This window comes from Malaclemys terrapin, chromosome 16, assembly GCF_027887155.1.
Source record: "Malaclemys terrapin pileata isolate rMalTer1 chromosome 16, rMalTer1.hap1, whole genome shotgun sequence".
In the NCBI taxonomy this organism is placed as follows: domain Eukaryota; kingdom Metazoa; phylum Chordata; order Testudines; family Emydidae; genus Malaclemys; species Malaclemys terrapin.
In genome coordinates, this window is record NC_071520.1 from 11,790,434 (window position 1) to 11,817,235 (window position 26,802).

At 43.7% G+C, this 26,802-nt stretch overlaps 1 protein-coding gene across 2 annotated transcripts; it reads left to right on the forward strand.

Moving 5' to 3' along the window:
• Nucleotides 1-185: 185 nt before the first annotated feature.
• LOC128824980 (serotransferrin-like) lies at nucleotides 186-26,655 on the forward strand. 2 transcript variants are annotated; one of them, XM_054007002.1, is made up of 19 exons: nucleotides 186-312; nucleotides 1,195-1,266; nucleotides 5,341-5,484; nucleotides 8,758-8,921; nucleotides 10,253-10,352; nucleotides 11,574-11,750; nucleotides 12,733-12,895; nucleotides 13,009-13,073; nucleotides 13,766-13,923; nucleotides 17,552-17,738; nucleotides 17,888-18,036; nucleotides 18,975-19,065; nucleotides 20,265-20,324; nucleotides 21,265-21,447; nucleotides 22,260-22,416; nucleotides 23,299-23,381; nucleotides 24,711-24,895; nucleotides 25,323-25,509; nucleotides 26,399-26,655. In XM_054007002.1, the coding sequence occupies exons 3-19, from the start codon at nucleotides 5,427-5,429 to the stop codon at nucleotides 26,437-26,439; spliced, it is 2,208 nt and encodes a 735-aa protein (XP_053862977.1). In that variant the 5' UTR covers nucleotides 186-312; nucleotides 1,195-1,266; nucleotides 5,341-5,426; the 3' UTR covers nucleotides 26,440-26,655. The 2 variants fall into 2 exon arrangements, with proteins under 2 accessions (XP_053862977.1, XP_053862976.1); XM_054007001.1 differs by having other exon boundaries at nucleotides 5,344-5,484.
• Nucleotides 26,656-26,802: the final 147 nt, after the last annotated feature.

The following is a 26,802-nucleotide window of genomic DNA, read 5'->3' on the forward strand; positions in this document are numbered from 1 at the left end:
CACTCCGCTCGGCGGGGGCGCAGGAGGCAGGCAGGGGGCGGGGCCAAGGAGGCCGCAAGCGGCCGTGTTCGCACCGCCCCCTGGCGGCGGCCTGTGGGAGCGCAGCCACAGCCGCAATCGGGGCAGGCCGAAAGGGGGCGAGGCTGTGGTGTCCTGTTCCTACCTAGGAGGGGACAGCGCTGTCTCTGCGTGAGGGCACAGTCACATTTTGCCTTTCCCTGACCGCTCTCCTCTATGTCCTACAGTCGCAGGCCATTTTGCAAACGCGTATTAGGGCTCAGAACCACCCTGCACCCTTCCCCCTGGAGCTGGGTAAGTGTTAGCCCCATTGTACAAAAAATGGGGCAGAAAGGGGCTAGAATTGACATGAAATCATGTAGCAAGTGAGTGGTGGAGCTGGGACGAGAACCCACAAGTCCAGCTGCCATATCACCTTAGCCTAAGCCCTAAAGGATGTTTGCTCCTGTGAAACGAACTGTTATTCTACACTGGTGAAGAGTATTTTTGCCTTGGCCAAGCTGAAACAGCAATTAGCATATTTTCATTTCCAGTCTCTATTTTTTTTCACATCACAACAACGAGCTGCAGAACTAAACATTTGTATAAGCAGCCCAAAGGAAGATGCATTTCCCCCCAGCTCCCTGCATTTTCACTATTACAGAACTAATATCTGCATTGGAAATACCTCTTATCTCTGTCTTCTTTAAACATGGGGAGCCAAATGCAGCCCTAGCCTAAGAGGTATGACTTTACTAGGAACAGCAACCATTAGCACCAGAGCTGAATTAGGTCGAGGGTGTCATAAGGGTACAAGAACATTTTAAATTGTCTGTAAAAGTACCATGCAATACGGGCGCAGTTGATCCAGTCCCTTAAAGTGAGCGGTTATGTCAGGAATCAATTTGGCTTAGGGTGACTAGATAGCAAGTGTGAAAAATTGGGATGAGGGATAGAGGGGTGATAGGTGCCTCTATAAGAAAAAGCCCCAAATATTAGGACTGTCCCTATAAAATCAGGACATCTGGTCACCCTAATTTGGCCTAATGTGTATCTCCCATCTGTTATTTCTCTAAAGTACAGACTAACTATTATATTGAATCTTTCTTAAAAGGTCTCCTTTCGCCAGCACCTATTACTAGCGCTATTATTGTTAAGACATACAGTAACTATACTATAACTCTCTCCACCTTACAGAGCTGGGGGAAAAATCCCATCCCTTCATGGAGAGCTGGTCTGACAAGGCCAGGGAAGCAGAGACTCAAGTAGGTGAGTAATGCAAAGATTAGAGTTAGCCATCACATGGGCCTTTTTAAAAAAAAACAAAACAAAACAAAAAAACAACCTGCATGTGAAAACTTGCTTCAGGCTTGTGTGGAGGCAGCTGAAATAAGGATAATACAAGATGTATGTCAGAGAGGTGGGTGTGAGAGATTTGGAGTTGCCTGTAATGATGAATGACTATTATGTGTTGACTTAATTGTGATACTTAATGTTTGTATATACTGAGTTGATGCAATAGCAGGATTGTCAGGAAGGGTACCCAGGAAAGGCGTAGTGGTGGATATATATCTCAGCAAACACTTGCGATACAATCCAAAAGCCATTAATTTTGATGTCACAATTCATCGCCTGTTGGACCTGCCACACAGGTTGCCGCAGGAGTGACTCAGGCCCTGTGAAGAAAGATGGGAATCAAAAGGTCCAGGAGGATTAGGAGACATGCACTTACGCAAGGAGGGGACAGGTTTTTGAGACTGACACCCAGCCTCCAGCAGTTATGATTCTCGGTAAAATAGATGTGGGTGTAGACTTCCTGTTTTAAAACCCTTTTTCTCTTGTGATATTTTCTTCGCACTGTTAAGATTAAACAACACTTTGGGTTAGGAGGGCTAGCTGGTCCCTGTATTTACTGCTGGGTATGAGCTTCTAATGAGCAGATCCACACGTGAGCCTAGGCAGACCTGTTTTGGTAGGGACAGTCAATACATGGGACACTGCAGGCCAGGGCCCCACTCTCAGAGTGGTAAAAACCATGTAATTCTACCTTAGGAGGGGTAAAGATGGGAGATCTGAGACTAGGCAGAGACCCGAGAGAGTTCAGAGGTGGAGCTAGTCTTGTAACCATGACCATCGGAAAGGTTACAAGGCAACAAATGCATTACAGTATGTGTCTTGGAAGCGTCTAAGAATAGAGAAAGGAGCAGTGTAGTCCCCATGCAGAAGTGCAAAAGGAGTAAGTGGGGAACATGGAAGGGGAGGAGCACTGGGAAAATGAATGAGTATAAGAGGGAGTGTATTAGGTGGGAGGGGTCAGAAGGAATACTGGGGAAAATGAATTAGTGGGGAGGGAAGAAAGTGTGCTGGGAAAGTCCATGGGTGGGGGTTGGGTCACTGCAGGAAAAAACAAAACAAAAAAAAACGCTGGGGATTTAGCCTTCTTTCTCCAGAACACAGGAACTGGAGTATATGTGCCATACCCTGCCAGTGAATAGGAAAGGGTACTGAAGAAATCCCTATTAGCAATAGTTTATGCACTAGCTCAGTTCTGTGACAATGAGTGATACACCTCTGCTTAAACTCTGTTTTTAAATGTAGGCATGATGGCCTAGTGTGCAAATAATAGGGCTAATCATATCCCCTGCTAGGATGACTAACAGGTAACCCTTCATTCTAAGTGCTCAGAGAAGGGAGAATACATAATACAGAGAAACCTAGATTCAGATGACATTCATGCTAGAACATGAAACAGCAAGAGACAGGAAAGTAAGTAAAAGCACTGCTCTGGCCTGAATGCCCAGGTAGGCACAAGGAAATCACTTTTGCCCAGATCTCAAAGGTATGCAGACTCTTAATTTCAAAGTAAGTTAGGAGCCTAATCACACTTAACAATTAGATTGACTAGCTACATCACTCAAGGCTGTAAAAAATTTCATGCCCTGAATGTCAGTTATGTTGACTTAACCACTGTGAAGACAGCTAAGTTGATGGAAGAATTTTTCCATCAACGTAGCTATTGCCTCTCAGAGAGATTGATTAACTACCTTGATGGAAGGGTTTTTCCATCAGTGCAGGAAGTATCTACGCTATAAGGCTATGGTGGCACAGGTACAGTGCCACTGTGGAGGTTATGTAGCAGCTGTCATGTAGATGTACCCTAAATATCTTTGAGAATCTGAGCCTTTTTGATTAGAGTTATTTGTAACTATATAGCAGGTATAAACATTTTTTTTTTAAAACATGATTTTTGGCAGTGGCCCTCAGAGATGTGTGGTCCAGTGGTCTGAACAAGTCTCTTAAATATTCAATTTCCCCATCTGTGAGATTGAGATAATTCTTACTTACCTCAGAGGCATAGATGTCCAGTGAAAAGGGAAAGACCTATTCATTTTAAAAGCAAAAAAAGTTAGCGTTTTCCCTGTGTCTCACAAAAATGTATTTACTTCAATGCTTTTTACTAAAGATTTTTTTTTTTTTTTTTTTTTGTGACTACAGTATTTCTCTTACCAATGGCACAGATTTCATTTATTTCTCATGGTACAGAGTGTGTGCACTTCTCATTAACAGTCTTCAACCACTGGTACACTTACGCAGGGAAATTGTGAGGATTAATCACACAGGGGCTGATTTTCAAAGAGTAAAAGCCCCAGATATGCAGATATTTTTACACAATTATCTTTCTTCACATGTTTAATTACTCTGCATACCCAAATATCCAATTTGCCTATGCAATCAAAATAACTGCACAGGAAAAGACAGGCACAAAAGTCGGGTTCTTACTATTTGTAAAGTACTTTACAGATGAAAAGCACCATCCTGAATTAATAACTCCTCATGCTGCTATACTAGAATGGAAACCACAAAGTGAGACAATGCCAGGTAGGTGTAGGACAGAGATTTAAATTTAACCACCACAACTTCTTCCTGGAGCACTGTGACATTATCCAGGGTACTGTCTGGATCAATGGACAGCTGTGTACCCTCAATTCTCCAACCTGGGATGACTTTTACACTGCTTCGCTGTGAGACTAACCACTCCTGGTCTGCTCTCTCTCAGTCTCCAGCATATAAATCACTCCCAGCTATACTGTATGAGTGCTTTAGCCAGCCACTCCTGAATTATATTACAGATGGAAACCAGCAAATTCCCAGTCCCAGATTTGTCCCCAGAAATGCGAGTCTTGTACTGCCGGTACCCTCCTGGACAATACAGGCTCCTTGAAAGTCCATCATTTCATTAATAGAAAATGATGTGCACAAATCTTGTTATCCCAAATGGTGTTTCCCAAACACTTCAATCCAAACACACCGGCTTAGATAAAACAATAAAACGAGTTTATTAACGACCGAAAGATTAAGTGATTACAAGTAATGAGGCATAAAAGTCAGAATTTGGCTATAAAAAAATAAAAGGTAAGATGAACTAATATCTCACTTAACAAGCTAAGTGAATTCAAAGCAAAATGTCTCTCTCATCAGATGGTTTTGCAGTCTTATCGGATGCCTTTCAGCCAGAACTCCTCCCCCAGTCCAGTGCTCCTTTCCTTGTCTTTCAGACGTTGTGGATGTTCAGGGCAGAGAGAAAGGGAGGAGAGAGAATCTGGGGAATTTGCTCCCCTTTCTTATAGCAATTCTGGAGACTCATCTCCAGCTGGGGTTCAGGCAACAGAAAGTCTGTTTGCAAGGGAACCTCCAGCTGTTCCATTACCAAGGTGATAGTCCATTTGATTATGTTGACACCTAGCTTAGGTGTTGGCTAGCCTTTTGTATCTGGGGAATCGGTTGAAGTGGTTTCCCCAGACTTGGAACATGTCTTATACAATAGAACTTTATAATTTCACGTACAACGTTGCCACACACATTTTACCAGGACAGTAGCGTTCACCAGATGAGTTTTCAAATGATACAGCACAAGGCATACTTTGTACAAAATCTAGTTTGTAAAAAGGGTGAACATTAAGGTACAGACTCACAAGCACAGACAAGGCAACTAATGAGTTCTGTTCAGGGTCCAGGTGGTGTTTGTGAGCTTGAAGTTACTGCTGGAAGCCTACAGCAAAAAATTAGGCACCAGGATATTGCATGCTCCCACATTGTGTCTGCCTGAACGTTGTCAGGATTGTACCTCCAAGAGAGGCCTGCGCATGGTAGAGCATAACATACACTAATGCTTTCCATCGATGCCTAGGAATAGGGCCTCTTGCGCCTCCTTAATCCTCCTCTCACCTCATGGCTGGCTGCCATTCCTCCTGCCTACTCAGACACACCATCCATTTTTCAGTCTTCTCTGTTGTTTCTATTGGTTTCTTGTGCTGATGCCTAACCCCTCTTGTTTTCTGTCAGCAGCTCCAGTCATTGCATTGGAATCCCTGGTATGAGACAAGAGGAGGCTTCGGGTATAGTGGGATTACTGCTGCATTGTCGTCATCATGAAGGCAGCCACAGCCACCTTACTTGTCCTGGGTACCTTCACCCTGTTCTCTTCAGGTAAGACTGGTGCAGAGAGGGAGGGAGAAGGGCAACAGTCATCAGAACATGAACTCTCAGGCACTTTATGCTTGTTTTTTTTTTTCTCTTATGGTACAAAATGGTTGCTGTTAGGTCTGTGTCTATTCTGATTACTTCAGTTCTCATCTGGTATTAGTCTCCCTGTTTGATCTGTGGCAGATGTTGACTTCATTAGGGATCCTTGCAAAAGCTGAATGCAGTTGTTCTTTGGCACTTATGTTGCAACATTGTTTGCTTTGAATAGTTGATGAGACCTGTTTGTTCTCTAGCCTTAACACAGTGAAACAATTTAGGCTTAGCCTACCTCTAAAATTTAGGAAAACAACAAGGAGTCTGGTGGCACCTTAAAGACTAACAGATTTATTTGGGACTCCTTGTTGTTTTTGTAGATACAGACTAACACGGCTACCCCCTGATACACTAAAATTTAGATCAACCTACCAACACAGTTTAGGACGGTGAAAAATTTCTTGCCCTAAGCACTGCAGCTATATCAACCTAACTTCCAGCATAAATGCAGCTAGGTGGATGGAAGTATTCTTCCACCAATCTAGTTACCGCCTCTCGGAGAGATGGATTACCTACATCGACAGAAAAACTCCTTTCGTCAATGTAGAAAGCATCTATGCTTCTGTGCTACAGCGGAACAGCTACAATCCCATTGCTGTGCTGCTGTAGTGTAGACATAACCTTTTTATATTTGGAATGGAGCATCATAGAAACTAAGATTCTCTCTTAAATCCAGCTGAACTATGATTAAAGCATGGGGCTTGGCAGCTCCTGACAGTATTGGCAGCTTACGTAATTAAACTTATACATTTTAAAATAAAATTTCTGCAAAAAACAAAACCCAAACCCAACCCTATATTAAGAAAACAATGTTACACAGCTAAGCACTTAAAAATCAGGGAGCTACAATGGTAAAGTTGAATATACAACTCTTTGAATGCATTTGATCTGGTCTTTAATTACATGATTATTTTGTTTACACAGGGTCCTCTCTTCAGTTACATGATCACTTATTATTTTGCATACATCATCTTTTTTGTACCACTTTAAACACACAGCATTTCTTTGTACCACGTATGACAATGTATTCTGGACACATGTCCACGAAAGTCATTTAAATTAAGAGTGCACAGTAAACTGTACCTGTACAGTATCAGAGGGGTAGCCGTGTTAGTCTGGATCTGTAAAAAGCAAGAGAGAATCCTGTGGCACCTTTAAGACTAACAGAAGTATTGGAGCATAAGCTTTCGTGGGTGAATGCCCACTTCATCAGACGCAAGACTGTACTTGTACAGTGCACCACAGATTAATTCTAGATCTTAAGATAAAAGTGAAAATTTACTAGCATCTATAGGCCAATTTAGGTCCCAAACCTGCAAACATTTATGCATGTTCTTAACTTCATGCATAAAACTAATCTCATTGACTTCAAGGGGGTTACTCACATACACAAAGTTAAGCTTGTGCATACGTGTTTGCAGGATTGGGGACCAAATCTGTAACTAAATTAGCTTCATAGCTAATTGCCTTCTCCACTGAATATCACCAAGGAAGGCTGTGCTGATGGCTGAAAAGAATGTATAGGACATGGATGCGAACTATGAAACACATTCCTGTGATAACATACTATATTAAAAAACCTACATCAGTAAAGAGAGAGACCATTATCACAGCGAAATTAGAATTGTCCAAGAATGAAAAATATTACCAAAAACTATGCCTATGCATCTGAGGTTATAGAAAAAGTTGTATTATATACTGTATTATTGCAGAAACAATAATACTTTGCACTTATTATCAAGATTGAACACATCAAAATAATCAGAGATCAGACTTCATCAGTTTCTTTCTAGATGTGCTCTCGGGACATGTGATACTCTCAGAATGCTTTCAGGCATTAGTTAACCTGTATGTCACCCCTGGCAAGGTAGGCAGGGATGTTCATTTTACAGATGGGGAAATTAGCACAAATAAGAAATCTGTGTCTGCTCCACAGTCAGAGAGAGAGCTGGGAAAGGAACTCAGAATTTGTGATTCACAGTTTTATACTGTAACCTCTAAAACAGAGTTCCCTCCCACAAACCCACTGCAGGAGCTATGGAAAAGTGTAGTCAGTTCTGTGTAGAACTCTAGCCTGAATGGATGCTGTCAATTTAGTAGCTAGGTCTTCATCTTGTCGCTGCTTTTTAGTATCAATTCAAGGCTACTACTGATCTGGGACACACAAACAATAGTCATCATCCTTTTTATTGACAGTATCATTTCTGCCCCCTAAGGTGAATCTGGGGTTAATGACGACCAGCTAACAAACACAACTTGACACATCTACACTAGCTGCAAAATCCTACTTAAAGTCATTTTAGTGAAAACATGGCAGCTAACCCAGTTTAAAACATAATCTATTTTCCTTGTAAAGAATGGCCTTCATGATGCTCCATTCAGCTCTACGGGCTGCTTTCATGGGAGAGAGCCAAGAACTGAATTCCAATTCCAGCTCTGTTACTGCTTTTCAGTGTCATCTTGGGAAAGGCACGTAACCTCTCTGCATATCCGCTATAATACGAGGATAATATTTCCTGCCTACTGCATGAAAAAGTGGTGGGGTGGCAAGAATTAATGCTCTGAGAACTTAAAATATTCTAGAAACATTGAGTATTTACAAGCTACCCCAGTTCCTGTTCCTCCTTGGCAGATTTCAGCAAATGAAGCAAACTTCTCTAACCAAAGAAAAGTCCAGGAAACAGTTTTTTATTGTCCGCTGGATAACTTAGGCAGCTACATTGTTTAGAAACAGGCCCAAGCCGTAAAATTCCCATCATGATCTCAAAAGCCCAAAGTTCAGTAGTGTTTGGACCTAGGGTTTTAGTTCAGCATATTATATATAGTATCTGATTTTTGCAAATGACTGCTGATTGGGGTATAGATTTCAAACTCACCCTTAGATCAGGTGTTTTTGTTGTTGTTTTGTTTTTGGATCTGGTGCTTTAATGTGAGCATCTCACTATTGAAAACAGAATCCTAGCACTGAAGGGGTAGTCGTAGGGAAAATAGTCAGGAAATGCTGTTCCAGTTAAATGAGACTTTTCTCCCTTGGGCACTTTGACCCTAGAAAACAGTCTACTTTTTCCTGTTAAAGAACAAAAACTAAAATCAGCTATGGTCAGTTTCCTCCCTCCACGTCCCTTCTTCTGAATCTCCTTCTCCCCATTTAAAGAGCACGTGTCTTGCCTTCTGATCCTGCAGGGAAGAAGTTCAGATGGTGCACCCTGTCTGACCTGGAGCAGAGGAAGTGTGCTGAGTTATCTAAAGCACTCCTGGCTGTCCTACCTCTGGCTACAATCAACTCCTTTGCTAGGGTTTCCTGCATCCGAGCTCAAAATACTCATGACTGTATCGACAAGATCAGGGTGAGTCTGTAGAGAATCGCAGAGTTTATCTTAACCCCAAGTCTAGTTCTTCTGTAGTGTGTGGGGGGGTGGATGGGGTGTAACAACTACTAGTAAATAGAATCCATAGGAAAGTGAAATCTAGGCAATCATGGTGATGGTATTTCATCTGTGACAAAGTACACAGTATCTGGGCAGGCAAGAAGGATCCAGGTGATAAAAATCACTTATCAGTGATACAGCCAATGATGAGCCAAAACAGAGATTCTGTTACACCTTTGTAATCCCAATTAAATAAATAAGAGCTATATGGGAGCAAATGAGCAAAATCTGTCTCCTCCCTACAGCTGTTAAATCATGAAGACATACCAAAAGTCCCCTTGGCTTTTAGATTTCAATTCTAGTTCAACTATATTTAACAATTTTTCTGCCCCTCCCCATTTTTAACCTCTACTTAATCTTTCCTGAACCAAAGAGCTGTCCTTTTTCCAAATAAAAATACCTTTGAATTATAATTAATATGAAATGAGGCAGTGAAGTGACTGGAGGTTTAAGACAACTTTCACTGATGGGATGGTGCTTCTCGTAGGGCTATGTGCATTTAAGGACAAATTCCTCTGGGGAGAAAGGAAAATATAGCCCTGGCCTTCCTAGTTGTACAGTTTTGCTAATGCATCCGAAACCTGACTGGGAAAAGGGAATTCAGTCTTCATGCTCATTCAGCACTGGCTTCCTCCAGTGGATCCCAGCTCTGACTTGGAAAAAAAGAACTGCTCCTGAGGTCAGAGAAGAACCTGGTCTCCCACCTCTTCATTCAGTCCTGAGCTCCTTGTTAATAGATGATAAAGCTATACTTAGTAGGAGCTGCAGATAGTATGATTAAGGATGGAACCAGCCTAGAAGTGTCTGAAAGGTTCTTGGAGATGCATGGTGAGGAGAATACTCAGCCAGTATTTGTGGATGGGGGGGGAGGGGGGGAGAAGAAAGAAGATCTGGAGTGAAATCCAGACCTCACTGAAGTCAATGGGAATTTTCCCCATTGACTTGAGCAAAACCAGGATTTCATCCTTGGGGTGGAAGGATCAAAGGAAAGGTGGAGAAGGGATGTCTTCTTGCCAAATTAGGCTTGTGAAGAATACTCAGGCTTCATGCAAGATGAGTACTGACACAGACATGTTACATATTTGACAATCAGTTCAAGATGACATTCCACCATGCTGAGAAACAGGGATCCAACCAAAACTGAGAAAGCGTTGTGAAAAGTCTGCGGTGAGAGCCCTAGTCTTCAAGGCACTTATTGTTCCCATGGACAGAGGGACTCTCTTAAATGGATTTTTTCTTTTTTTAAAAAGGTGAATAGAGCAGATGCTGTCTCCTTGGATGCTGGAGATGTTTATTCTGCTGTGAAGCTGTACGGCCTAACTGCGGTGGCAAAGGAGATCTATGAGGAAGGTAGGTTAGCCAACAAACGCATTTGTAAAATACCTTCACTGTAACCTAATGTTATCACTAAGAGAAAGAGTAAGAGAAAGCACCACAATGGATAACTCTAAGATGACCTCAGCCCAGAGCAGTATAGGACAGTCAATCCTATCCTCAGTGACAGAAAGTATCTGTAGTGGTTAGAGTAGAGGATTAGATTCTATTCCTGCTTTGGACAGTAGCTCACTACGTAACATTAAGTAATTTGTCCCATCTCTGTGCCTCAGTAGCTCTAACTGAGGAGCTCTCACCTATTTCAGAGTGGGTTTGAGAGGCTTAATAGAAGTCTGTAAAGCACTTCGAGATAAATGTCAATAATATCCTGCACTTAAAGAACATTTTCCATCCTCCAATCCTGTCCCCAGTACCTATAACCCACCCCTTCCTCTGTCTCTGGAGATCCATTTCCCACTGCATCCTGGAGTTCCAAGCCTTGCAGGTAGACTGAAGATACATCCCTACCTTTCCCCCTGATCACAAAGCCCTCACCAAAGACATTGACAAATGGGAGGGAGAAGAGCAACAGGACTGAGCAGTGGGTGGAAGGGCGTTGACTTACAAGGAAGGAGTAAGAACTAAAGCCTGGCCCAGCCAAAACGAAAATTATACAATTGAAAAGATCTGAAGGGAGTAAATCCAAAGGAGAGAGTTGTATTAGAGTGATATCTGGGGGAATAACTGGAAGAAATGGGATGAAATTAAGGAAGGGAAAAATATTTGGCTGAATATCAGAATCATCATGGAATTAAGAGGTATTAGACTGTGAAAGATTCAGAAGGTAAGTAAGTGCCAGAAGCCCCACTGGTTGCAGAATCTGAAACTAGATGGCACAAATGCTCAGTGCAATGTTTCATGGAAATCAGGCCACATTGGCCTTGGACAGATGGACTGGATTTTCTAATAGACCTTTTCCATCTCTAAGTTCTATATTCCTCGCTTTGCATGTTGGTAGCTCTTGGCTAGGCAGTAGTGTCTTGGCAAACTGAGCAGTGACGTAACCAACAGAATGTTCCTTTTGGACCAACTCTCCTTTCCCGGCTTATGCTGGTAACTGCATTTCTTCCATTTTATTTGAGACTTTTTCCTTAGCCCTGGCACAGAGATCCTCCCATCGCTGTGCACTGCAGCAGTTGTCCTAAGTTTATTAAAGGGATAGTTATTCTTCCTGTATCTCCCCTTTCCCATCATTAGGAAACTGCGTGTTTGCTGTGGCCATTGCCAGACGAGGAACTTTGGACATCCAGAGGTTAAGGGGGGTGCGTAGCTGCCACAATGGAGCCAGGTGGACATCAGGCTGGAACATCCCACTGGGCTTCCTCCTGGCTAGGAATGAGCTCCTCTGGGATGAGGATCAGCCTCTGAGCCAAGGTGGGTGAGTGGACGGTGACAGACACCTCGGGGCCAAGCTCCTGCCTATGTAAAGGAGAGTAAAGTGGTGGCAGGTGTAACACCTACTGAACTATACGGAACACACCAAGATCAAAGAGCTTTTGGGTTGGTGGACCAGTTATCCACTTGGGAAGCTTAACCACGTGCTGCTAGCCCTCTTCTGCCAGTGTCTTTTCAGTTATGCCTCACACAACAGAAAAGCTATCTTAGCAAGAGCAACAGGAAACACCTGTGTTCTGTATTCAATGGGAGGTTGGGGGAAGGGAAGCATTGTACGGTAGCTTCTACAGCATATTGTCTTACCTTTCTATCATGCCTTTAATTCCAAAAGGATCCCAAAGCCTTTGACAAACGGTAGGTCAGATTCCTCACTCAAATCTCACCAAATGGAGGATTGGATCCTGCCGGCACCAGTGAAGTGCAGCCACCTGTGGGGTGGAGAGTAGCAATCATCTGTGGTATTGCAAGTACACAAACAGTGAGCAGAGGCTGGTCAAAGACTCCAGGTTCTTACAGAAAGTGCCACAGATTCTTTAATGAACACACAGAGCAGACAGGGCCCTGGATTTTAAGGGTAGGGGGGCCCCATGCAGTAAGTGCACAAAACTGAATTTAACTCCCTCAGAAGGAAGAAAGATGGACTCGACCCAACTAAGATTTGACCCTGTAGTTTCAGGAAGTATTTCATACCTGAAGCTTAGACAACCAAGCTAGCCCTACTGGAGACTAATAACTTTTTACAAAGTTGCATCTGAAGAAGTGAGGTTCTTACCCACGAAAGCTTATGCTCCCAATACTTCTGTTAGTCTTAAAAGTGCCACAGGACCCTCTGTTGCTTTTTACAGATTCAGACTAACACAGCTACCCCTCTGATACTTAACTTTTTACAAGTAGCACGTAAGGAATGCTACTGTTATCTTTTCCAGGCTTTGCCACTTGACTGTTTTTCTTATGTCTATAGTGATCAGTCAGTATTTCAATGCCAGCTGCATCCCAGGTGTTGGCGTCACCTCCCCTCAGCTCTGTGCTCTCTGTCAAGGACCGAAATCCTACGTTAGGAACAAGAACCACTTCTGTGAGACCAGCAGCAGTGAGCCCTTCTACGACTCTGAGGGAGCCTTCAGGTGACCTCACCCCCACTCTGCTTGCATTAGAAGCGGCTTTGGGGGGGAAGAAGGGATGGCAGGAGGAGAAAAGCAGGTTTAAGTGCTAATGGATTGTGTTAATCTCTCTGCAGGTGCTTGAAGAACAGAGTAGCAGATGTTGCTTTCCTAGATCACTTAACAATAATGAATGGCACAGGTAAACCCAAATACTCCGATTTCTGTTGGCCTGTAACTTGTATTCTTTTCTACATGGATGCTTTGGGGGGGAAGATGCCTAATGCATTATCGAGTCCAGTTTGAGTTTAATCTAGGCAAGCAACTCTTGAGGGTATGCCTCGGATCTCCAATAGTCGGAGGGAAATGGAGAGTGGAAGTTAGGTGGGGAATGGTGGCTCACAGGAGATGTTCCTTGTCAGAACCACCAAAGCTTTCCATTTTAGATTACTGCCTTAGCTCTCAGCTGGCTGAAGAAGTCACTATTTATACAGCATGGCTGATAGTATATAATGAGGAACTCTTTACAATTCCATGGGTAGCTCTGCTAGAGGAGCAGTTTTCATTGGCCAGGCTTTTTACCTGACCAAAAATTTGCATCACCTACCCAAGATCAGTCGTTCGAAGGGGTCTAGCAGCTTCTTTTTCTTTAAAGAACATTTAAATTATTGCTTCTCAGAAAGCATCTCAAATTCCCCAGCCAACGTCCTTGTGCTTTAACATCTCTCTTTGGTAAGGGGAGCAGCTCAGAGAGAAACCTTCCTTGCTGACAGCTGGCATTTACTGTCCTGCTTGGGCACTGAGACTTGGAGCAGGCTCCCTTGAAAAATGCTGTCTCTCCTCTGCCAGGCCGGGTTTCACTTCACAGCTTTGATAGTTGCCCCGTTGTTTTAGATTCAGACCAAGAAGAATATGAGCTCTTGTGTCCTGATGGATCCACAGCAAAGCTGAGTGCCTATGGCACCTGTAACCTGGGTCGTGGGCCTGGGCGTGCCATCATCAGCCGCCACAACTTCCAGAAGATCACCAAGAAATTCCTCACCCTGATCCAGGTAATTTGGAACTGCTAATCTGGTTCCAAGCCCTCTCTGGGTGTAGATGGAATGAGCTAGACTGCAGGTGTTGAGGCTGCTCTGGGACATCCAACATTGTCATCTGCTAGGACAGGTACCCTGGTGAGAGTTCCAAAGGCTACTGGAGAGAGAGGGTGAGTGCACACAGCCTTTAAAGTTAGATCAGAGTATTAAAGTAATACAATCTAGGAGAGAGAGGGCAGGAGTGGAGGTCTCTCTCTGCTCTCCAGAATACTAACAGCTGCTCAGTGTAGTGTAAATTTGGAGAGATCTTTGCTCTCGCTACATCCCTCCATTTGTTATTAATGTGTGGAGGGTGGAGATCTTTAAATAGTAAGGTCCAGATCCTCAAACATATTTAGGTATCTAACTCCCACTGAAGTCAATGGGAGTTAGGTACCTAAATATCTATGGGCTTAAAGGCTTGGGGAAGGGACCACTTTTGTACAGCATGTATTAAAATCAGTGCTTGATCCTGATTGGGGCCTCTGGGCATTATCAATATATATATTTAACAATAGTGTCCAGCAATTACCAAGAAAGTTAACTCCGGCATCTGCCTCTACCCTCTTTCTCTGGAGAAAGGAGTTTCATTCCCAGTTCCAAGCCTGGACTCAAATCCGAGGGAAAAATAATCAAACATATTTAAGAGGCAAGTGCTCGGAAAGCAGTAATGCCATATATTAGGGGGAGGTAATTTAATAGTATGGGCTTGGACCACCCTTATGGGCACAGGAGGTGCAGTTTGCCACTTCTTTGCTCACAGGGGCAGCTGCACTCAGAGGAGAGATTCACCAATGGGGGAGATTTAAACTTCAGCCAACTTCTGGCTGCATCTTCCTGGGATACACACAGAATTAGTGCATCTCCTAGGTCTTTTGCCCAGCCACAGCCATTTTGCAGGCTATGCCCACTAGTTCCCAGGTATCTCTTCCTCGTCTCTCTTCCCATCCCCACCCAAATAGAACAGGTTTGCAATGGGGTTATGGTGCTACAGTCCCAAGCTCTATCCCCTCCAGGTCAGGTTTCTCCCACCACAGACCATCACCTGTGCTCTGCTGATGCACTGAAGCAGGCGCTGGGTGTGTAGCTTGACTAGGAGATGAGGAAATGGGGGACAGTGTAACAACATCTGAGTACTCAAGACTGCAAATACTCAGGTAGGAGGAGTTACACAAGAGGGAGTAACAAGGAATCTTGGCTAACAATTACGCAAGGGAAAATATAGGCCGAACATCAGGAAAAGCTTCCTGACAGCAACATCTATTTGCTTAGGAGACTATTCCAAACTCAAAGTGACCAAAGCGCCATCCCTTGGAGATATTTAAAATTACAAGGGACAAAGCACTGACTGGGGAACCATTCTGCCGTGGCCCTGGAGAGATAGCTAGGTCTCCTCTAGCTCTAATCTGATTCACTCCTAGAAGCTCAGGTAGGAGTGAGCAGTGGACGGGGAGAGGCCACGCCACTGAAATTAAGAACATAAGAATGGCCATACTGGGTCAGACCAAAGGTCCATCCAGCCCAGTATCCCGTCTACCGACAGTGGCCAATGCCAGGTGCCTCACAGGGAGTGAGCCTAATAGGTAATGATCAAGTGATCTCTCTCTGACCAACAGAGGCTAGGGACACCATTCCTTACCCATCCTGGCTAATAGCCATTAATAGACTTAAACTCCATGAATTTATCTAGTTCTCTTTTGAACACCGTTATAATCCTAGCCTTCACAACCTCCTCAGGCAAGGAGTTCCACAGGTTGACTGTGCGCTGTGTGAAGAAGAACTTCCTTTTATTTGTTTTAAACCTGCTGCCCATTAATTTCATTTGGTGACCCCTAGTTCTTATATTATGTGAACAAATAAATAACTTTTCCTTATTCACTTTCTCCACACTACTCATGATTTTATATACCTCTATCATATCTCCCCTTAGTCTCCTCTTTTCCAAGCTGAAAAGTCCTAGCCTCTTTAATCTCTCCTCAAATGGGACCCATTCCAAACCCCTAATCATTTTAGTTGCCCTTTTCTGAACTTTTTCTAATGCCAGTATATCTTTTTTGAGATGAGGAGACCACATCTGTACGCAGTATTCAAGATGTGGGCGCACCATGGATTTATATAAGGGCCATAAGATATTCTCTGTCTTATTCTCTATCCCTTTTTGAATGATTCCTAACATCCTGTTTGCTTTTTTGACTGTTGCTGCACACTGCATGGACATCTTCAAAGAACTATCCATGATGACTCCAAGTTCTCTTTTCTGATTAGTTGTAGCTAAATTAGCCCCCATCATATTGTATGTATAGTTGGGGTTATTTTTTCCAATGTGCATTACTTTACATTTATCCACATTAAATTTCATTTGCCATTTTGTTGCCCAATCACTTAGTTTTGTGAGATCTTTTTGAAGTTCTTCACAGTCTGCTTTGGTCTTAACTATCTTGAACAGTTTAGTATTATCTGCAAACTTTGCCACCTCACTGTTTATCCCTTTCTCCAGATCATTTATGAATAAGTTGAATAGGATTGGTCCTAGGACTGACCCTTGGGGAACACCACTAGTTACCCCTCTCCATTCTGAAAATCTACCATTTATTCCTACTCTTTGTTCCCTGTCTTTTAACCAGTTCTCAATCCATGAAAGGATCTTTCCTCTTATCCAATGACAAACTTAATTTCCGTAAGAGCCTTTGGTGAGGGATCTTGTCAAAGGCTTTCTGGAAATATAAGTACATTATGTCCACTGGATCCCCCTTGTCCACGTTTGTTGACCCCTTCAAAAGAACTCTAATAGATTAGTAAGACATGATTTCCCTTTACAGAAACCATGTTGACTTTTGCCCAACAAGTTATGTTCTTCTAGGTGTCTGACAATTTTATTCTTTACTATCGTTTCAACTAATTTGCCCGCTACTGATGTTAGACTTACCAGTCTTTAATTGCCGGGATCACCTTGGAGAAAGGAGAAACAAACAAAGTCTCCTTCCCTTTAGCCTCCAAGTGCCCACCAATGTGAATTATTATGCAGTTTGTCATATGGTTCAAGGACTTCTGGGTGCAAGCCCTTGATTACGTCTCCATCCCCATATTTACATTCCCTAGTGGATAAATAGTGCTTGTTGCCTCCACTTCCAGGCATCTCGTATTCAATCAAAACTGAACACCGACTACATAAGATTTAAGAAAGTTCTTACAAACCTCCATATCCTGCCCCTGAAATAGCCCAGGGTAAGTGAATAATTTAACCAAAACAGATACATCTTATGCTGTAGTCTGGAGCTCTTGCCTGGACAATTGCAGACAGCAGGCTCCCCTGCGGGAGCAGAAAATGAGCATCAAAGCAAATCATGATCATCCGGATGGGACAGGAGAAGCAGCAGTTCCTCAAATAACTGGGTCCCAGACCATGTAGGGATGGAAACCAACACCTAAGATAGATGCACGGAGGGTTTGCCCTAATCCCAGGGAGTGTTAGAGTTCTGAGTACTACATTATGATCACCCCATACTTGCCATGACTCTAGACAGAGGAGGTGTAGCAACAAGGCGGCTAGTCACAGAGGAGACGAGCAGCATCTCTACAGCTAAAGCCATTGTACTTTTCCTAGCATCTCTTTGGGAAGAATGGAAAAGAAAGGGCCAAGTTTGAGCTCTTCACTTCAGTGCCATTCAGGGGGAAGAACCTGCTGTTCCACGATGCCACTCAGCACCTGCAGCTGCTCCAGGACAAAGCAGAGATCTCCCACATCCTTGGCCTGGACTACGTAGCCCTCTTGAAGGGACTAGGCCATGAAGGTGAGAGCTCTCCCAAGGGAATGGGACAAAGAGGCCCCCACCTCGTCGCAAGGGGGAGACATGCACAGACCCAAAGAAGCCAATTGGTAAAGACAGCTCAGTACATGGGTGATGCTAACCCCATTGCACTCTCTTTCCTGCTGCTGCAGGGAGCTCACTGGACAACAGTGTGATACGCTGGTGCTGCGTCAGCAATGCTGAGCACCGCAAGTGTGAAGAGTGGGCCCTGAACATCAAATCTGACCCCCTGGTCTGTGTCCAAGCCGCTTCAATGACCAACTGCATTGAGTTGATCAAGGTAAGAACCTATATGGAGTAAACGGGAATGAAAGGCACAGACATGTCTGTTCTTGTCCCAAACACTTGGGCGCAATGGAGATAAAACCAACCAACAGAGGCACTGAAGAGAATGAGACTGAAGGGTCCTCAGCCCCCCCAGCCACTGGGGTATGGGAGAGATCGGCACTCAGTTACATAAGTTACACAGGTTCTAAATTGTCACTGTCACAATTTCTGGGTTAACTACACCTTTGACACCACCTGTCCTGGTCTTCAGGGGCACCTACTTAAGGCCTCAGGCTCTCAAACCATCACCTCTTTGCATCTCTCTCCCTCCAGACAGAGGGTTTACACTTGCAATCCCTCTGTACCTCACTGTGATTCCTCCAGCAGGTCTGACCTGGGGTCCAGTATCTGTTGTTAACCTTTCTCCATAGGCTACACAACAGTGTATAGCAGTTATCAACCAGCCTTCACACAGCAACATACATTCATTTTTAGGCAAAAGTACTAGAGGAAAATGTATAAAAACCAACACACATTCCTATATGTATGCTAACAGCTTATTAGAGGTCACCCATCGGTCCTAGTAGGCCAAAGTTTTTTCCAACCCTTCCACAAGGTCCTGCCCTTTTATGAATTAAAAGAAGGCTGAAAATTAGTTCACACTTGGCCTTCTGAAACCAAAAGCCGTTTTTTGTTTGAATCTATGAAAAACCAGATTGAATTAGTCTACACAGGCCTCCCCAGGGGATGGTACCTCTCTAGAGTTGTTTCATCTTAGTGACTCACCTTAATCACCCCCTACAGTTTTTAGTTCCTAAAGGAACTGTGGTAGCCCTCCTTCATGGAGTAGAACACAATCATGCATAAATATAAGACTGTGGTCCCCAAATACTGCATGGGGTTGCAATATCGGTCACAGTCCCATGTGTTACTCTCTGATATTGTTGGCAGAGTAATGAGGCCGATGCAGCCACGCTGGATGCCACGCATGCCTACATTGCAGGGATATGTGGGCTGGTCTCAGTAGCTGCAGAATGCTATGGTGAGTTTTCTGTTCCACAATAATCCCTGAGGGGCAGGCAGTGGGAAGACCAAAAAAATAAAAATAAAAAGCTGCCATTAAAAACCTGGTGAAATTGCCACACAGCTGTGTGCCTAACTGCAAAGGCAGGGGAATGGGAGCCAAGAGAGCTGAATAGTCTTCTCAGTTCTTCCACTGACTGGCTGTGAGCTCTTGGGCAAGTTACTTAATCCATGCCTCAGTTTCCCCACCTATAAAAGGAAACCGTTATACTGACCTGCCTCAAGAGAGATGCTGCAAGTCTCTAATAAAGTGTGTGAAGTGCTTCACAAGTCTTGGATAAAATGCTATAAATGCAAAGGATTATAGAAATTAATGGATGGGGTGCAAGATTCTTAGCCTTGAGAAACCAAAATCTAGAGGAAGCTGCATCTCCCCAAGAACTCGAGGTAAGTTTACGATGCAATGAAAGACCTGTGGCTGGCCAATGCCAGCTGAGTCGATCTGCAGGGCTATAAAATTTGCAGAGTAGACATTCAGGCTCTGGCTGGAACCTGGTCTCTGGGACCCTCTTCCTGAAACCAATTATCTACACTGCAATTTTATAGCCCCAAATCCCAAGTCAGCTGAACCAGCCACAGCTGTGCCACAGGTCTTTTATCACAGTGTAGACATACCTTCAGTGGTGGGTGGAGGGAGGAGACAAAAAAAACCCTTTTTTCTGCACCTGTGATGTCCATGACACCACATCCATTTTGGGAACAGGGAATGTGGCAGACCTTAAACCCTTTTCTGATCCAGCACAGCTGGGAAAGGGAGAAGACCATGATCTGATACTTGGGAATGAGGAAGGGAACATTCCCATATTCCGATTCTTCATCTAGCTGAGCAGAGTCCCTCTGTCTCAGTAACAGTCGATGTCATTAGATCCCCTGCATTGAGTAAGTGTTCACTGCCTGACCCACAAGCCACGTGCACTTCATGAGTGCGTTTTTTTATGGTGGGAATGCTGGCAATGTGAGCCCTGGAATAGGCCTTCCCCCTGCCCCCTGATTAGACTCTCCAGATGCATCTTTCCTATAAACGTGTGGCGTTCTTTAGTGAGTATGTTGGTATCTAGTACATGCTCAGCGCACACTGAGCAGCCAGTCACCAGTTCTTGTGTATATGGTTTGGGGTTTTCAAACATCACTCTGCTCTTGCTCATCTCTCCTGCCCAGGAGAGGGGTGTGCCCCAGCTGCTGGGAGAACAAAGAAGCTGACCCACCTTGCAGATAAAGGTAATGGAGGATCTTTGAAGTATGGGTTTCTACTTTAATTAAGTGAAGTGGCTCCACCAGGATGCTCAGGGCATGTCTACACTTACCTCCGGAGCGATGGATTCAACTGGGGGTCGATTTATTGCATCTAGTGAAGATGTGATAAATTGACCGACGAGCGCTCTCCTGTTGATTCTGGTACTCCACCGGAGCGAGAGGTGCAGGCAGAGTCGATGGGGGGGGGGGGGGGGGGGGGTCAGCCATCGACTTACCACAGTGAAGTAGATCTAAGTATGTCAACTTCACATAGCTGAAGTTATGTAACTTAGATCGATCCCCCCCCCCCCAGTGTAGACCAGGCCTCAGGCAACTCTGCTGGGATAAGACAGGATTCCTAAGAGCTGTGAAAGTGGGGTGACTCCCAACTACTCAGCAGAGCAGCTAAAAGCAATTGCAGGGCTCTGCTGGTTCATACTTTACCCCCACGGAGCTGTGATGATGTCATGCAGCAGACGCGTGAACTTCAGCCAAAAAACCCCAAACCCGTTCCAACAAGGCTCCATAAGGGATAGAGGAAGGTTAGGAGACAGGAGGAGGAGTTCTCGCTGTATGTAGAGATAGTGATGGTACCTTGCCCTGAGCTACAGCTGTTGGGACTTATGCTAGCATAAGGGGTGTGCGCGCACTGGTTCTGGAAGGAGAAACCTTCTGTCTGGGGGCTAGAGGGTTCACTGTCCCAGGCAGCAGTGCCAGGGCTGGATTTTTGTGGCTCGGAAGTCAATACAGCTTTCAGTTCCCTGCAACTGAAAGAGCTCAGTACAGAGGACGAGGGAAGGGGAGGCAGGAATGTCATTTTAGGGAGGATACAACCGGTTCTAAAACTTACTTTTAATATGGAGACTGTTCCCATCCAAGATGTCTTGCTGGCTCGGTCTAACTGGTTGTTGTCATTGTCACACAGCACTGCCACCTGTCTACGCTGTAGCCCTGGCAAAGAAGAATGACAGGCATGTAAATATCCATAACCTGAGGGGACGGCGTTCCTGCCACAGTCACCTGTACAGTCCTGGGGGGTGGCTGCTCCTCTCCAGGTACACAGTGGGGGCTCTGGAGAACAACACTGTGAACTGTGATATCGGCTCTGGTAAGGACTGCACCAGAATATCTACCAAATGGACAAATGATGGTGCCAAGAGGGTCTGGGAAAGAAGGAGGGAGGGAGGGAGAGTGGAAGACTTCAGTCATTCGTACACATCACTTATGACATTCACCATTGCTCCACTATGTCCCTCCAGAATACTCTCCTGGTCTAATGGATTTCTAGTGGGAGCACTGCTAGTAACCTCGACATCTGAAATTATTTATAATGTGCTTGTCACCACAGTATGTTTAAAAATATTAAATACTGCTCATAAAAGACAGATACCCATCCTCCCCAACAACTGCCCTCCATACCCAGCTTTAAAACCCATAATCTAATACCTGATCAAAGTGTCTTGTACCATGCTCTGAAGGTTGGCGGATTCTGTCTGTAATGGATCAGAGAGGTCAAGTGTTAGGAACTGAGCTGCCCTCAGTGTGGCTAATTAAAACTTCCAGCTATTGGCAAGTGAGCAGCATCCCTGTCTGTAGGTAATATGATGCAGTCAGTGTTCCCCCACATACACAGACTCACCTGCAAAGTTTAGTTTTTTTTATTTGCCGTCTGCCATTCTCCCTCACCCAAGCAGGAGTTAATTTGTGAACTCTTTTACGGTAGATCTTAGAGCATACCTACTCAGTGGATAAAGTGTCTGGTCCTCTAATGTTAGTAGCTGGGTGAGACAAGGAGACAGGCTCAGTTAATGCAAACTATCTTACAATGGAGAAATACAGTAGCAGTCCCTGTCCTTTATTAGGAAAGAACATATTTTGAAATGCCCCACATTGACTAACCTCATCTCTTCCTTCTCTTAGCTTACCAGAGTTACTTTTGGAAGGGTTGTATGCCAGGAGCAGACAGGAACCTATGCAAAGTCTGTATTGGAGGTGATGAGATGGAAGGGGCGAAAGCGTCCAGCAGGTGTGCTGCGAATCATAATGAACGCTACTATGGAAACATGGGTGCGCTCAGGTAAGTCCCTCTGTTTGAGGCAAGGATGCAGCTTAAAAGCATCACCCAGAAATGGCTCATTTCTTTTGCCTGCAGGTTTCCTAGGCTGGAGTCTTATTTAAAAGCTGGTGACCGTAAAAATTGCCTTTGGGTCAGTGTATTTTATTTCAACTGCGATTGCTATGGGACTGCTCAGCTGGCTGGTGATTTAAAAGTTATATTGCCATTTCTAATGGAAAACCAGACAAGATAGTGATTCTTAACTCAGAATCCTCTAATGATACTTGGTGCCCAAACCCAAGCCTACTCGGAGACCAACTGAAGGGGTAATAGTTGGAATTTGAACAAGTAGTAGTGCAGGATATGAAAGGCAATTATGTAGGGAAGAAATCATTCCCACCACCTAATGGAAAGAGAATATAAAATAACTGGAGACCGAGAAAGCATAAATAAAATGTTCCAATCTCTGTATTTACAATGAATGTAGTTGAACAGTATTAGTTTGGCAGCCCTAGAGACAGAAATCCAGATGCAATATGGTATTGTGATCTTTTTTATACTGCCCTGCCAATATGCCTCAACTCCAATTTGGGAGTCAACTTTAGGAATGAGGAGGTTATTCAGTCTCCATGCCCACTGAGACTTTGGTCTGTTTGCTGAGATTGCCAGCAAGGAGGCAAATAGTTATTTGTAAGAGACTCGTTCCCCAAGACCAGCACAGACCACTAACTCATTTCACACATAGATTATCCAGTTGCTTCAGCATATGGTGGTACCTTTTGGCAACCAGTGACCTAGACTGGACTCAAATTAGTATCCAAATCCTTCAGTCATCTACTGCTCCCAGAAGTTCTAGTCTCTCAATCTGATATTGTGATAAACTATTGCTTTCCCTTGCACTAGGTGTCTAGTCGGCAGTCCCAGTGGAAGGAGCTTTGGGGACGTGGCATTCCTGGAACATCATAACCTGCTCAAGAATATTGAGAGTGAGATTCAATTTGTCCCATCCTTTGAGAATTTCAGCTGGTACCAAAGTTTCTTCCCAAACAATGATCATGATTCCGAAACATCCACATACAAAGGTCTAATCTGAGCATGCAGCTGTTTCGTCTGGGTTTAAAGTCTGCATTTGAATGTTACAATTTAGTTTGAGGGGAAAGAAGGAAATAATCAGTGACAGCAGGAAGATAGAGAGAAACAAGACTTGGGAAGTGCCCATTTGGGAAAAAGGCTCCTTAATAGCTTCAGAAGACCCATTGACTCTCCCTGCCATCACAGCCTTGTCCAGAGGCTAGTATAGTTGTAGTATTAGTTGTATACCCTTATGCTTGACCAGAGAGTGAAGAAATTCGGGGTAGTAAGGTAAGAGATACCACAATATATGCTGAAGTGTAAAACCCTTGTTTGTGCTGGGAAATGCTCTGAGGCTCCTACAGACTCTACATGACAAGAGAACTGATCTGACTTTATCATAATGTGTTATTTTGGACACAAGAACAGTGCATATAAATGGCTACAAAATCTCACTACTGTCCATGTAAAATTAGCTACTTGTCTCTCAACTAAGTTACTTTAGAAATGGCAAAAAGCAGAGCAGTACAACGGACAGAAGGGCTGCCAACTGGCATGTTTTAAAATGAAAGTTAATTTTAGTTAGAGCAGCTTAAAACAGAAAAGCATTGAAACCCCCAAACACTCTTTTTGCCAATCTTAATAGCAGATAAAACAGATCACAGCCTTCAGGGAGAGAAGAAGAAAAGGAAACTCCATTTTCATTTGGCCTTGCAAACCACTAAGGAGAGAGTCTTCCCAAAAGCACATTGAAATTTCTGCAGTCTAAATTCCAGAGAAAGGTGTTTGTAAGACACTGTGTCGTCTTTCAGAAAAGATACATGTACCCATAAGGAACTGGACCTCCATTAGAACAGACACACTGATTAGCAGTTTCTGAAGAGCAGTTAATGGCTGAATAGTCATGGAGACTGAATTATCTTTTCTCTAAGAGGTCTTTCCAGCTGCAAGTTAAGATGGATTGATGGGCTGATATGGTATTGATATACATTGCAGTTGTCACAGCCTACAGTCACTGAAATACAAAGCCTCCCTACAGAAACTCCTATGTACCCACTATACATGCTCTGTAGATGACTGTGGCAAGTTGTAGTTTTTGGACCCAGTGCACTGAGAGTTTTTCCTTTCCAATGCTGCTAATACTCTGCATGGGATTTCACCATGTCTCAACCGAGATCTAGCTGATGGTGTGGAACACAGGATTTACTGAGCTCAACCCTACTGCCTCTCCATCTCCTTTGCAGGTCTGCAAAGCTCAGGTTGGGCTATGGGTTATACCTTAAATGACTTTGAGCTGCTGTGTCTGGATGGAAGGCGTGTCGCAGTCACAGACTGGGCAGACTGTAACCTCGGTCCTGTTCCTCCTAACGTAGTCATGACTCGACCAGTGACTACCACCAAGATATATGGCTTCCTGATGAAATCCCAGGTAAGGCAGAAGATGGGAAAGGATTGTTATCCTGTTCTGGTTACACACTATTGAAAACCCCATCAAGGTCCAGAGTCCAAAACCTTCCAAACAAAATAAGAAATAAAGTACCTCCACAGCCAGCACTAAAGGTTTAAGACTGCATAGGAGACTAACGAAAAGACCATTCAGATTCGCTAAAGGAGAGTTTCAGCACCAGTAGCTCCTACATCATGATCATATTCTTGCTGAGAAACAAGCCTCTGTGGTGTTGCAACAGACAATGAGTTAACCTGCGGGAGGAGACTGCAAGAGCCCCAAATAAGGCTAGCACTAGCTGAATCCTGTACATCTCTCTCTACGTGAGGTTGCTACATGGCTGAAAATTTACCTGCTTCATCTATTTTGTTTTCTGCTTTCTGAGTTTTTTCTTTTCTTTTCTGTTAAGGAAACTCTGGAAACAAATCTGGATTCTAAGTTCCATCTATTTCACTCACAGAAGTATGGAGAAAGTGATCTGCTCTTTAAAGATGCTACTCAGTATCTTGTTCACACAAGTCACCTGGGCTATCAGTCAATTCTTGGAGAGCCATTCTTTCAGCTGGCAGAATCTGTGTTTAACTGCACACATGCAGGTAATGTGACGTAGTTCATGTTGAGCTAGAAAACACAACCTTAGAAGCATGCCTGGACAGTAGCTGTCAGCTCCCTACTGACAAACTCATTTTTGCTACTTCAACTGCTGCTAGGGAGTTCCCCCAAAGCCAAAATTCCTTACAGCAACTTCTGCCCATGGGCACTGGTATGTGAATGTTCTATGGAGCTTCCCCACAGACAACATTGTTAAAATAACCGTTGCTCCCAGCTCCCAGTAGACATAGCACTTCTGCAGTAATACCCATTGACTGCATGGTTTAAAAAGATTCTCACACTATGGAGAGACAGTGAATACAGTACAGTGAATAGCTAAGCAGGTTATAGTTTAATCTTGTGGCTAAATTCAATGGTAGTGTAAAGCAAGCACAGGTTTATTGAAGACAGGTCCATTTATACCAGTTGTGATTTTGCCCCTTGATCTCCATAGACCAGCTCTGTGGCAGGGGGGTGGATGGGAAAGAGTCACTCATTTCTTACTTGGAGATGCCAAGGTTGGGGGAGAGAAGTCGGTTTTTTACAGTTAAAATTTTAATTTTGCCTTTAAAAGGGACACTGTCACACTGAACTGTCTCACACTAAAAACAAACTCTTTTCAATAGTATGGCTGGAGAATTTTAAATTACTATAAAAGTTTTGTATAAAGCTACTGAGAGCAATATCAAGGCATGCAACTGGCCATCAACAAAACCATGAAGCCAACTATATATAAGGTGCTGTTAAAGACAGAGTAAACAAACTGAAAATAAAAAGATTCATACTAGCATTTCAGTTTTACTGACCTTAGGTGCAGTATGTATGAACTGTTCAGACAGAACTGTAATTTTATAGTTGAGAGTTTTAATTAAAACACTATATTTTGATTTATAGATATCTTAGAATTCTGCAAACAGGATATCTGCACATCTTAGACATGCAGACATATCTACAGACGCAACACACAGAAGTTCCACAAGACATCCACCACCTCCACCCAAGTTGAAATCAAGAGATGCCAAGAGGATTTTCACCACTTGAGACTGGCTATTTTCTGTTTCATAAAAGCAAGCGAGACCTCATTTAAATACTGAAAAAAACGGAACCTTGCAGTTACCTTGCATCTACTAATATATATGCTGATAATACTGCTCAAATGTCACTCCTATTTCCTATCCAGAAGCGCTGCCTGTTACCTACGTTCACTCCATTTGGTGTGGAGTATGGCATCATGTAGCGCAGTACAGATCAGAGAGCAAACCTTGAGACTGGGCCAGTGGCATCAGAAAAGCAGCACC

Bases quoted from the DNA above. Each gene is read 5' to 3' on its own strand.
- LOC128824980 (XM_054007002.1), top strand. From the start codon at position 5,427: ATGAAGGCAGCCACAGCCACCTTACTTGTCCTGGGTACCTTCACCCTG. The intron at 18,037-18,974 runs GTAAGAACCTAT...TATTGTTGGCAG, and splicing joins ACTGCATTGAGTTGATCAAG to AGTAATGAGGCCGATGCAGC. The intron at 23,382-24,710 runs GTGAGATTCAAT...TCTCCTTTGCAG, and splicing joins CCTGCTCAAGAATATTGAGA to GTCTGCAAAGCTCAGGTTGG.